General features: G+C 35.1%; 1 protein-coding gene across 1 annotated transcript in view; it reads right to left on the reverse strand.

Annotated features, from left to right (window-relative positions):
• The window catches only part of MYO16 (myosin XVI), a 360,482-nt gene that overhangs the window by 202,548 nt on the left and 144,378 nt on the right, over nucleotides 1-13,556 (reverse strand). Inside the window, exon 2 of the mRNA XM_037067733.1 lies at nucleotides 988-1,251. Within this exon, the coding sequence (XP_036923628.1) occupies nucleotides 988-1,213 (226 nt within the window). The 5' untranslated portion in view covers nucleotides 1,214-1,251. The remainder of the gene's footprint in view (nucleotides 1-987; nucleotides 1,252-13,556) is intronic.

The raw sequence follows: 13,556 nt of genomic DNA on the forward strand, positions 1-13,556 counted from the left end.
GAAAAGAACTTCTTTAGTCTTCTTATTATAGCTATTGTTGTATATAATATGCTGGCAGTTTTCTCAGATACAGAACCATGATCACTCTTTGAAAGATTTGGGACCATGTATGTTACTAAATGCATTATTTTTCCAGATTGAACAGAATAAAAACTATAAATAGCTCAGGAAGAGTTTTTCTACTAAATAAATTTCAAAAAAACTGATTTTCTGAAATTTGACTTTGAAACATATTTAGTGGACTGTGGGTCTATACTCTTTGAATGCCTATTTTACATTAATTTAACCACTGGCTTTAGAACTAATCAGGATAAATGAATTTATGTTTACTTCCTTGAAGTGTTCCATACTTGCACCTATAGGTAAATGGTTTCTTTCTCATTAGAACTTTGGAAATTATATTCTAAAAACAAACAAAAAAACCCAGAAAAATCCATACACAAAAATACATGAAAGATGAAAGCTTCATAGTTATTTTAAAGCAAATGAAACTTGGATTGAATACTCTTGATAAAACTTGATATTACAAGCCAGTATTTTTAAAGGATAAACCAATTCAATCTGATATCCCGAGTTTGAGGAGAACTGACTATTTGAATATATCTATTCAGGAATAAGATAATAATAAATTTTGCAACCAAATCTCATCTTCAAAGGAAACAATTTCACTTCTAGAAGTTTCCTTAGTAACTGGAATGAAAAATTCCCAAGAAAATCATTTGCTTTTCAGAAATGTAATTCTAGAAAAAAATACACAATGATTTTATCAAAATTTTGTGGTTTTTATCTTTACTAAAAACTTGAGACTTTAAATACATTCATTAAAAAGATATTTTTTCTTGAATACCTCAGTTTAAAAACACACATCCTACTATTTAAAATAAATTTCACCTTTCATCTCCCTACACACACAGAAAAAGCCCCCAACAAACTAACAAATAACCATGAAAAACCCAATCAGAAAACTTTTTTCTATGAGTCATGTACCTTCTTTGTCATCATGGTGGATAATTGCATCCTGTATCATGTCAGCAAGGTTAAAGTGAACTTTCTGATTCTTCCCATGCTTCAGTTTTTTCAGGACTCCTTCCTGCTTCTGAAAAGCCTTCTCTCTTTCATAGTAGGCTTTGATTTGTTCACAGCGCATGCGTTTCACCAGTCGTTGCCTTTGGCCAAGGGGAAGGGTCTCCAGCAAGCATTGGTCAATTTCCATTTCATGGGATCTGAAAATATTACATAGCTGAAAGCAACCTGAAAGAAACGTAATGGGAAAGTCAGTAGAGCCACTATTACAACAAATATAGTAGCATTATAAAACATATTTGATATCCTATTACCCATCACACAAGTGAGAAACTCATCCATTCTTCTTTCTGCTTGACTCATAAGTGTGAAACTCTATTTACACATTGGGAAAAAAACAAAGAGAATTAATATCTTACTTAAGATTTCATGGTAATAAAAAATAATAGAATTAGATATAGATGTGTGGTTTTGTTTAACATCTAAGTATCCATGTTTTCTTATTTCTTTCAAGCTACACCAAGCCCTAAAAGTATTACCACTGTGTTAATTAAATAATGCTGACTGAACTTTATATGACAAATTTTGGCAGAATGCCATTCTAAGTCTTCCTACACACCCTAAGAACATTGGTTTTACATATCATGATGACTCTGCTAATCTAATACAATATATGTAAGCTATAAATTGTTTATAAAGAAGATAGGTATGCTATCAATGGTTTATGACACAATGATCATTTTCACCAATTTATTGCTAAAGATACTTCCTACTGATTGATGGCATCCATTTCTAAGAGACCTAACAATGGTTAAGTATAAAGATTAATCAATGAAATGGAGATTTTTCTCTTGGCAATTCAAAATCATAGATAGAATTGTTACTGTTGTATTCTTTGTCTCATTTACATAATGATTAACAAACTGAGTTCTCTGTCCTGTGAATGAAAATATTTACTTTCTTTCAAAATGGTGTTATTTCCTACTAACACAACCCAAAACACTTGAGATGGAATTGTATTAACTCATACATTTACCATTTGATTAAAATATTTCTATTAGTAAAAAATTAACATTAAAGCACTGAAAATTCTAGATTCTAGCTTACAAAAAAGGTTCAGATAAGTGTTTATATGATCTTCTCTTGAGATATTTATGATGTAAGTGTTAAGGAAGTAAAAGTAACTTTGCATGCAAGAAAATGTGATCCATCATACGCCATATCTGGAAATATCATGGGGTAAGGGTACTGCTACTTCATCTTTGGAAATGTGCCCTACTCCCTTGAAAAAACAGCAAGTTGCAACAATATATTTCCATTTCTTTTTCACTTGATGTTTTGCAATATGTTATTCTCACAACCACTAGGCATGACATTTTTTATGTCGCAAGCAAACAAAATTAAGTTAAGAGAGGCTGTGACTTGTCCAAGACCAAAAGAGATTATTCAATGACAGTAATAAAAGTTTCATAAAAGCTCAGAAAATAAAAGACAGTGATTCTCTATAAACAGGCATTTAAAATATACGAGGAAAAGAAAAGAAGCAGCATTGGAGGATTATGTTTTCATTGTTTGTTAGCATTTTACAACATTTTAGAATCTATGTTTTCATAAAACTTTTAATAAGTATTTGTTAGAATGATGTTAGCTGTACCAAATAGCCACACATAAAATATGCCTTTCCAGTGATCTAAATACAAAGAGGCAACAGCGGTTATAAAATAGTAACAAATTTCTCCACGTATGTTTGATAAAAGCCATTATCACTGTCACAGACAGACTCTGAGAGCTCATTAATAGTGGATGGACAATATCTTCTAATTTCAAATCTGTTTAGAAAACTACACCATGTTTGATTCACTGACTTGGATTCTCAACACACTTTGACTCCCATGACTTTCTTGTGTTGCAGGAAGGAGCCAGGAATCTTTAGACCACTGAAAAACCTAAAGTAAAACCAATGGCATCACAGTGTCATGTATGGAGTAGCACACAGTTGAAAGTGGAGAATAATTTAATAAACACAATAGTCTTCTAGATTTTACATCCTGAAGAGAATCTTAAAGTTTACAGAGTGTGCAATAACAGCTTATGATTCACTGAGCAACCCTCTCAGGCTGTCCAAAAGGATCACTGAGAGCAGTTCATAAATTAATCCCTTATAACTTGGAAAATCAGATGCTGAGGCTGTTAAATTTCAAATCCATACACATGTAAAAGATTGAGCTTTATACAGATGATGTATTGAAGAAGTGTATGCCTGAAACTTATATAGTTTTATTAAGCAATGTCACTCCAATAAATTCAATTAAAACAAAGAAAAAGGGGGAAAATAATGTTAATTAGATTGTTGTGGCAAGTAATTCCCCATGCTTGGAATTTCTTTTTGGTATTTTAACAAATATGTTTTTTTATGAAAAGTCTTTTTTTCAAGTTTTTTTTTATTGTTGTGCAATTACAGTTGTCCCTTTTTTCCCCTCATTCCTCTCCCCTACCCTACCCATCCCCACCTCTCACATTCTTCCCCCACCCCCGCCATTGTCTTTGTCCATGGGTCGGTCCTTTGTACATGTTTCTTGGTGACCCTGTCCCTTCTTAGCCCCATTATCTCCCTCTTCCTTCCCATGTGGTCATTGTCAGTTTGTTCTTTATTTCCATGTCTCTAGTTATATTTTGCTTGCTTGTTTGTTTTGTTGATTAGATTCCACTTATAAGCGAGATCATATGGTATTTGTCTTTCACTGCATGGCTTATTTCACTTAGTGTATTGCTCTCCAATCCCACCCATGCTGTCCCAAAGGGCAGGAATTCCTTCTTCTTTCCATGCTTTGATTTTAAATGGTCTAAACTTTGATTTATTTATATTCTGGAAATATATTGAGCACTGAAAATTTTTTGTCTAGTTTGAGTGGATCAGTTATCTTTGTGTATGTGCTGCTATCAATCTGTAGGACAGTCACTAAATAAAACAAAGTTATAGGAAATATAGTTTGGAGGCAATCTACTCAAGACTTACTGAACTTTATCACTACAGCACTAAGATGAAAATTATCCCAACTTCTTTTGGAGACTAACATCAACTTGCTATCAAAACCAGATTGAGGACAAGAAAGGGAGTTAGAGATCAATCTCATTTATAACTACATATGCAAATAGTCTACACAATTTTTAGGTAAATGAAGCCAGGAGTGTGCAATTATTTGTGGAATGAAAGAACGGCTTATTTTAGAACACCTATAAATGTTTGTCACTAGTTTAAATTCTGTTCTAAATTTAGAAAAGAAAGGCTTCTATCCTACCTAAGTATGAAGGTTTTAGTCAACATAGTAAAAAAAAAAAAAAAGAAAAGAGAAAGGAAAAAAATAAGGGCAATAAAATGTAGGTAAGAAAAGAATCAGTTAGCATTGTAAATACCATTATGTAAATAGAAAAACAAAATGCTCTATAATCCTATTAGATTTGATAGTCCAGAATTTTGTTCCACACAGGTCAATAAACACACAAAAGAAAGCTACATTTTCAAACCTAACAATAATACACAGAAAACAATTAAATATATTATTCCACACTCATTTGACTAGCAAAGCTAATTAAGGGTAATAATATTAGAAAAACTTAGTTACATTTAAGATGTATCTCTCTCACAACTATGAACTCTAGAAAACTTTTGAAGTACATGGCAAATAAAAATAAATAAATACAAAATAACCTAGCATTAAATGAAAGAGATTAGGAATAATAAAAAGCAACTTTGTAAATAATTCATACCCATATTTTTAAAGAAAATAAATATGTTTTGTCAATTATCTCTTCAGTACTTTTTATTTGTAAAAAATAAAACATTTTATTTTTATTTTAGCTCTTCTAACAATTTAGTGACACCTCATCTTGCTTTAACTTGCATTTCTCTAATGGCTAGTGATGTTGAACATTTTCCCATGTACTTATTTGTCATCCATATATGTCAGTGAAATGTGTCTTCATGTCTTTTTCACAGTTTCTAGTTAGATTATTTGTTTTTCTTTTACTGTTGAGTTTTGAGTTTTTCTGGATATTCTAGACATTATTCTTTTGTTAGATATTTTGTGGTTTCCAATAACCTTCCCCCACTCTATAGTTTTTCTTTTTACCCTCTTAATGGGGCCTTTAACACAGCAAAGTGTTTAGTTTTGGCAGAGTCCAGATGCACAGTTTAAAACACTAGTAATCAGGATGATCACAGAACTGGTTAATTTTAGGTGCAAATTAGATAAACAAATGAAGGCTAAACTAAGTGAAATGAAGGGAAATGCACAGGGAACCAATAGTGATGGGAAAGAAACTGGGATTCAAATCAATGGAGTGGACCAGAAGGAAGAAAGAAACACTCATCCAGAACAGAATGAAGAAACGAGAATTCAAAAAAATGAGAAGAGGCTTAGGAACCTCCAGGCCATCTTTAAACATTCCAACATATGAATTATAGGGGTATCAGAAGGGGAAGAAGAAAAGCAACAAGCGGAAAAGTTATTTGAACAAATAAAGGAGAACTTCCCCAATCTGACAAAGAAAATAGACATCCAGGAAGCTCAGAGAGTCCCAAAGAAGTTGGACCCAAAGAGGAATATACCAAGGCACATAATAATTACATTAGCCAAGATAAAAATGAAGGAGAGAATCCAAGAAGCAACAAGAGATAAGGGGACAGTCACCTACAAAGAAGTTTCCATCAGACTGTCAGATGATTTCTCAAAGGAGACATTACAGGCAAGAAGAGGCTGGAAAGAAGTATTCCAAGTCATGAAAGACAAGGACCTACATCCAAGATTGCTCTATCCAGCAAAACTTTCATTTAGAATGGGAGGACAAATAAAGTGCTTCTCAGATAAGGCCAAGTTCAAGAAGTTCATCATCACCAAGCCCTTATTTATGAAATGTTGAAGGAACTTATGTAAGAAAAAGAAGATAAAAAAAAGTACAGTAAAATGACAGCAAACTCACAATTACTAACAACCACACCTAAAATAAAAACAAACTAAGGAAACAACTAGAACAGGAACAGAACCAGAGAAATCAAGATCACATGGAGGGTTAGCAGCAGGGGAGAGGGAGGAGGAGAAGGGGGGAAAAGGTACAGAGAATAAGTAGCATAGATGGTAGGTAGAAAATAGACAGGGGGAGAGCAAGAATAGTACAGGAAATGTAAAAGCTAAAGAACCTAAGACACATGGACAAGAACTAAAGGGGGGGAATGTGGGAGGGAGAGGGTGTGCAGGGTGGAGGGGAATGAAGGGGGAAAATGGGACAACTGCAATAACATAGTCAATAAAGTATATTTTTAAAATAATAAATAAATAAAGAAGGCAACCTATGGAATGGGAGAAAATATTTGTAAATCATATATACTTGATAAGGGGTTAATACCCAAATGTATAAAGAACTCATACAATTCTATAATAAAAACACAAAATAAACAAATTAAATAAGCAAGGGACTTGAATAGCTCTTTCTCTAAAGATGATATGCAAATGCACAAGTATATTAAAAAAGATGGTCAAACTAACTAATTATCCATGAAATGCAAATGAAAACCACAATAAGCCATCATCTCAATAAGTGTTCATCTCCTTGGATGAACACTGAGGACATGCTAAATGAAATAAACCAGTAACAAAATGACAAATACTGTATGACTCCATGTATGTGAGGTGTCTAAAGGAGACAAATTCATAGAAACAACTTTAAATGGTAGTTGCCAGAGACTGGAGAGAGAGAGAGAGAGAGAGAGAGAGAGAGAGATGGAGGAGAGAGAGTGCACGCTATTGTTTAATGAGTATAGATATATTGGATTTTAAAGATAAAAACATTCTGGAGATTTGTGTCACAACAATGTGAATAGGCTTAACTCTACTGGACTGTACATTTAATGAATGACCACAGACATGGACAGCAGGGTGGGGATTTACTGTGCGAGTGGGGGGTGCACTGGGTGGAAGAGGGCCAAGAGGGAAAAATTGGGACAACTGTAATAGAATGACAATACAATATATAATAAATAAATACATAAATAAATTTAAAAAATTGTTAAGCTAGCAAATAACAGGTGTTTCCCCACAATGAAAAAATGGAGGTAAAAGAGAATAAAGCAAGGGTCTGCATCACAGGGGTTTTAAAAAGACAGATACATAGTTTAAATATTTAATGAAAAATGTATACAAACAAGTGGTTTATCCTACTTATAAAAATGTTTGCTATGAACTCTTGAGGCTAGAGGTAGCTGTGCAGGGAGGAAATTATCAAGCTTGCATGCAGTTTTTGCACACACACACCCATACACATCTACATCCCAACGACTCTCCTACCAGAAGTTTTATTCTAGAGTCAATTGTTACAACGTGCTCCCAGAGATATTTTTTTTACTGCATATACAGTGACAATGAAACAAAGGGAGAGCTAGGATTTTCAAAGACAAGACTATAATCAATTTCAACATACTCCCACAAAACCTTAAAAAAACCTTCTTAGCTATTGCAGTCTCTAAAAATTGCGAGAATTTAAAATCTTTGTAATCAAGCTGCAGGTCCACATCCTTCTTTACAGAACAGAAAAATCACACAAAATAATTACATTCGGAGAAAATATAGATGTTATGCCCTAAAATATCTCAGGATTGAAGTCCACAATGCCTGTTTTATATAATCCCAAGTTAAAACACTTTCTAGAAAGATTGAATAATAAACTTAATTTAAATTTTCATCAAAATCAACAATATTTTTCATCTCACTACTTTGCTGTCTTTAGTTTTTTACTCTATGTATCATGCAACCATTTCTTGGGTTTTCATCCAATTGTTAGGGCTTACTTTTCTAAAGAGAAAATATGAAAAATGGTTTGCTTTTTAAATTAAAAGGGAAATAAATATAAAAACACAAAATTACTGCATACTCTAAGCAAGGGTGTCCAAACTGAGGCCCATGGGCCACATGCAGTCCATGATGGCTGTGAATGTGGCCCAACACAAAACTGTAAATTTACTTAAAACATTATGAAATTTTTCTGTGATTATGTGTTGCAATGTATGTAATATGTGGCCCAAGACAACTCTTTCCTTCCAATGTGGCACAGAGATGCCAAAATATTGGACAACTCTGCAAAGTATATTTATTTTGTAAATATCAATCTATACCTTTCCAGATTTAATATTTCCCTTACAATATTTATTTAATAACAAGTTGTCTGATTATGATTTTCAGGGGATATAGATTAACAGTCATAATTCTTTTCAGGATTTTTTATATTAACAATAAAACTGAACCTGGCTGGTGTAGCTCAGTGGATTGAGTGTGGGCCTGTGAACCAGATGATCACGGTTCGATTCCCAGTCAGGGCACATGCCCGGGTTGCAGGCCAGTTCCCGGCAGGGGCCAGTTCCCAGCAGGGGATGCACGAGAAGCAACCATACATTGATGTTTCTCTTACTCTTTCCTTCCCTTCCCCTCTAAAGATAAATGAATAAAATATTTAAAAAAACTGAAGATCATTACCTTGAGTTCCTGATTCAATATCCTAGTGGACCCAGATGTACAGTGAAATCTATGGTTGATGTAGGGAACCATGTCCTGAATATTCTGGCCTATGTCATAGATATTTCCAAAATCATGCCCATGGGCTATTGCCCAACACAACGATTTACCTTGATACAATGAGGACTGAATGACCAGACTCCTTTCCAGAGAAAGTCCAACTACATTCAGGATCTGCAGAGCCTGGTGATGCAGAGCTCCACCTCTGGGTATCAACTAGCTATTATATTATCATTTACACACTCAGTGAGAAGAACTTCTCTGAGGAAGTCCAGCCCCTTTAAGATTGGAACTGCTTCCTGATAGCTATTCTCAGATGTTGCTGATGGCATGCCATATTGCTGAAATCAAACCTTGTCTTTTCATGATTATCCCTCTGTTTTTAAATACTATGCTTCCACTACTGGGTCTTTCCAAGTTCCGGAAACAAAACTGCAGCCTCGTCCCTTTCAATAGAGGGTAGCATGTGAGGACAAGCTGTCTGCAACATCTGTCACCCCAGTGATAATCAGAGTTGATTTGGCTGATCTGGCTGGCTAGGCAGGTGTCCTATTTCTCCATCACTGATCCCTGTGCACCCCTCCTGAATCTGTGCACTGGGCTGAAAAGAACAACCTTCCCAATTAGAGATGCTTGGTCAAGGGTATAAGAGTAGCTGTGCTCCCCTGCTAGAACCTCCAAACAAACTCTCAAGGTCCTGCTAATAGAGGGCAATATTATGAAATTAAAATGGTCTCTGACAAGGTTGAATTCCTGGATACCTCAAGAGAGAAGCACTCTTTTTATTCATATAAAATAAAATAGAGTTAGATCTTGACCCCAAATACACAGTTTGGGGTACTCAAACTTTAAATAATCTTCTGCTCTGAATCCATATCTACATGTCAACAGTTTCAATTCTGGTTGAGCAGAACTCAGCTCACTCTATTCCTTCCAGATAATTTTTTAAATAAACAAATTCTCTAATGTTCAGAAATGGATACCTGCCAGTTTCAACACACTGGTTCCCTGCTAAGGAAGCAAAAACCCTGACTATACTATAGACCCCACTAGTCAGTCAAGGAGCTTCCTGGATTACTGTAGTCTGAGTCCTGCAACAACACTGAAAAACAAACATTGTGTATTTCAAGTATGAAACCAATGAGCATGTCTTTTACCTTCATAGCTCCTCCTTAAATTTCTTGCCCTTAACAATTCAAAAGCTTGTGTATGTGTCCATGCAAATCTAATTTCATGGTTGTAAATAACTTTTTAATTTCATCATTTTCCTGGATCCTGCAAAATTTATTATATAAAATTTTACTTAGTTATAAAATCTGTTGTTTGATATTATTTTGATATAAAATATATTCGGTCCTAAAATGGGTTGAGACAAAATTGAATTTCACATTTAATATTTAATTTTGCTTTATAAACTCTGGCTGTTTGTCCTATTTTCTCTGTAAAGTTAAAAATTTGTAGAAAAATCAAATGATAAAATTTCTATTACTTTTTTTTCTAGGTTAAGAAACATTCTGGGTTATAGTTTGTGTTTTTAAATTATTTCCATTGCTCTTCACATCAGCTTTGAAGACAAAATTTCAGGTGAAAGAAACTCTTCAAGGTGAATATAAAACCCTGTATCAACACAAAGAGTATAATTCACAGAGAAACAATGTCAATTTTTAAAGAAATGAAACAAAAATATCATTGGATTTTTGTGTAACTACAAAAGTCCCAAATAGCCAAAGCAATCCTGAGGAAAAAAAGAACAAAGCCAGCGGTATCACACTACCTGATATCAATTTATACTGTTGTCAGTGAAAATTAGGCTCATCCATGGGATCATGAGGAAAGCATTCCAAAAGCCCATGCATGGGAGATTGTTGCTTGGTGTGGCTGGGTTTATTTGGGTGGAAATCTGACTGTGGGTAACAATGTACCATGTCCCTCCATCCCACCATGGAAAAAGTTCAAATTTTCTTCAGCAAGACCAAAACAAAAGCCTGTGTCTAGAGTTTCTGCTTCATATTAAAGCCCAGTTCTTCAGACCTAACCTCATGTGTTGTGGGCCCCAGTATTCCCAAAATCTACATGGTTACATGTTCCTGGGAGAGACAGCATGAGAACCAATGGGACGAGTGTGTCGCCAGGTGGGGAGGGGAGAGAGAGGGAGACAGATTCTTTGCTCCCCTTGAATTATATTAGCTTGTGTTCAGGACAGGTTAGGTGCTTTTTCAAAATGACCAATCAACTTCCCAAGCTTTTGTGCGCTTTTTGATGGTTCCATCCCATAGTTAGTCTGACAGGCCTATTTGATCAAGCACCTCCCCATGTGCCCCACCTCTAACAATCTGGTGCCAGAGTGGGTGGGAAGGAAAGAGTGTCAATCCCCTTGGTGGACAAATGTTCTAATGCCCTGGAGTGTGAAGCTGTAGTTTCCTGGTGAAGCAAACAAGCTCATGCTCTTCAGTTTATTAAATTTAATGTCTAATCCCCTTTACTTCCTTTTCTTATTAATAATTAGCTAGCTGCCTACAGTAACTTTCCTTCCTGAAGACCTTGAACATTTTAATCATACAAGGGTAAATGGAAGAAAGTCTCATTTTCTGTAGCTGCTTCTTGCTGTCAATAGGCATAGTCCTGCCTATTACCAGGCCCAGGTCTTCCTATATGCTATAGGAACAAAGAAGCAAAAAGGAAGGACAGTCTTCATTACTACAGAGCTATGATAGCCAAAAGCGCAGTTTGGCAGAAAAAACAGACACANTTTATTAAATTTAATGTCTAATCCCCTTTACTTCCTTTTCTTATTAATAATTAGCTAGCTGCCTACAGTAATTTTCCTTCCTGAAGACCTTGAACATTTTAATCATACAAGGGTAAATGGAAGAAAGTCTCATTTTCTGTAGCTGCTTCTTGCTTTCAATAGGCATAGTCCTGCCTATTACCAGGCCCAGGTCTTCCTATATGCTATAGGAACAAAGAAGCAAAAAGGAAGGACAGTCTTCATTACTACAGAGCTATGATAGCCAAAAGCGCAGTTTGGCAGAAAAAACAGACACACAGACCAATGAAACAGAATTGAGAGCCCAGAAATAAAGCTACATGTACATGGACAAATACTTTTTGACAAAGGGCCCAAAAACACACAATGGATTTTTAAAAATCTCCTCCAAAATTAGTGTTGGAAAAATTGGAAATCTACATACAAATAAATGAAACTAGATTGCAAATTTTTAAAACTAGATTGCAATTTGTCCTCAGTACAAAAATGAACTCAAAATAGATTAAAGGCCTAAATATAAGACCTGAAACTATAAATTACTTAGAAGAAAACATAGGCACTAAACTTATGGACCTTGGTCATAGAGAACATTTTATGAATTTGACCCCAAAGGCAAGAGAAGTAAAGGCAAAAGTACATGAATGGGGACTATATCAAACTGAAAAGCTATGCCCAGTGAAAGAAACTAACAAAATAAAAATGCAACCAAATAAATGGGAGATAACATTTGCAAATAGCAGTTCCAACAAGGGGTTAATATAATAAATATATAAATAACTCAGATACCTCAACACAATATAAATAAACAGTCCAACTAAAAAATGGACATAGACCCTGAACAGACACCTCTTCCAAGAAAACATACAGATGGCAAACACATATATAAAAATATGTTCAACTTTACTAGCTATCAGGGAAATGCAAATCAAAACTACAATAAGATACCACTGCATACCTGTTAGAATGGCTATTATCAACAAGACAAGTAGTAATAAGTGTTGGAGAGGCTGTGGAGAAATGGGAACCTTCATTCACTGCTGGTAGGAATGTGGACTTGTACAGTCACTGTGGAAAAGTCTGTGGATTCCTTAGAAAACTAAGAACAGAGTTACCATATGACCCACCATCCTTTTTGGGGGTATCTACCTGAGAATCTCAAAAGCATCTGCAAAGATACATGCACCCCTATTTTCACTGCAGCATCATTCATAGTGGCAAAGACATAGAGAAAACCAAAGCATCCTTGATAGAGGGCTTGATAAAGATGTAGTACATATATACCATAGAATACTACTTAGCCATAGGAAATATAAAATACTGCCATTTGTTATAGCATGGATGAACCTTGAGAATATTATGCTAAGTAAAATAAATCAGTCAAAAGAAGTGAAGAACTATATGATTTCAGTCATATGTGGGATATAAAACTGAACAGACACAGACACAGACACAGACACAGACAACAGCATAGAGGTTATCAGAGACAAGGGGTTGGGGAGTAAAAGGGGCCAAGGGTCTGGTGATGAAAGTTGATTTGAGTTTGGGCAGTGGACACATAATGCAATACAGATCATGTAACACAGAAATCTACACTTGAAACCCACATGATCCTGTATAACCAATGTTATCCCAATAAATTTAATTAAAAATAAAAATAAATAAATAAAAAATTCACAGAGAAACAACTCTATATCCAGCCTAAAGACGCTCCTTCTCTCAAGTCTTAGCTTTTACATGAAACTAATGCTTTAGTTTAATGGCTTGACTTTAGTTTTGTACCACTCCACTCTGCTGGGCAGACTTTTCAAAAATAGATATATTTGCTATACCCAGGATAATGGTATAGCAAATAAAACTAGTCATAATCTATGAGCCCATCATCAATGGGCTCTACCTTGCCCATTAAAGATATTACTAGTTCCCCCTGACTGGTGTAGCTCAGTGGATTGAGTGGGGGCCTGCAAACCAGAAAATCACAGTTCGATTCCCAGTCAGGGCACATGCCTGTGTTGCAGGCCAGTTCCCAGCAGGGGGCACACGAGAGGCAACCACACATGGATATTTATCTCTCTCCTTCCCTTCCCCTCTAAAGATAAATAAATAAGATCTTAAAAAAGATATTACTAGTTAGTGCCCCAAACAAACAAACCAGCCTTTTCTATACCTTCCATTTTCGTTCGTGGCTTTCTACTACTACATTGTTT

This window comes from Sturnira hondurensis, unplaced genomic scaffold, assembly GCF_014824575.4.
Source record: "Sturnira hondurensis isolate 20B ecotype Veracruz unplaced genomic scaffold, ASM1482457v3 Scaffold0017394, whole genome shotgun sequence".
Lineage (NCBI taxonomy): Eukaryota > Metazoa > Chordata > Mammalia > Chiroptera > Phyllostomidae > Sturnira > Sturnira hondurensis.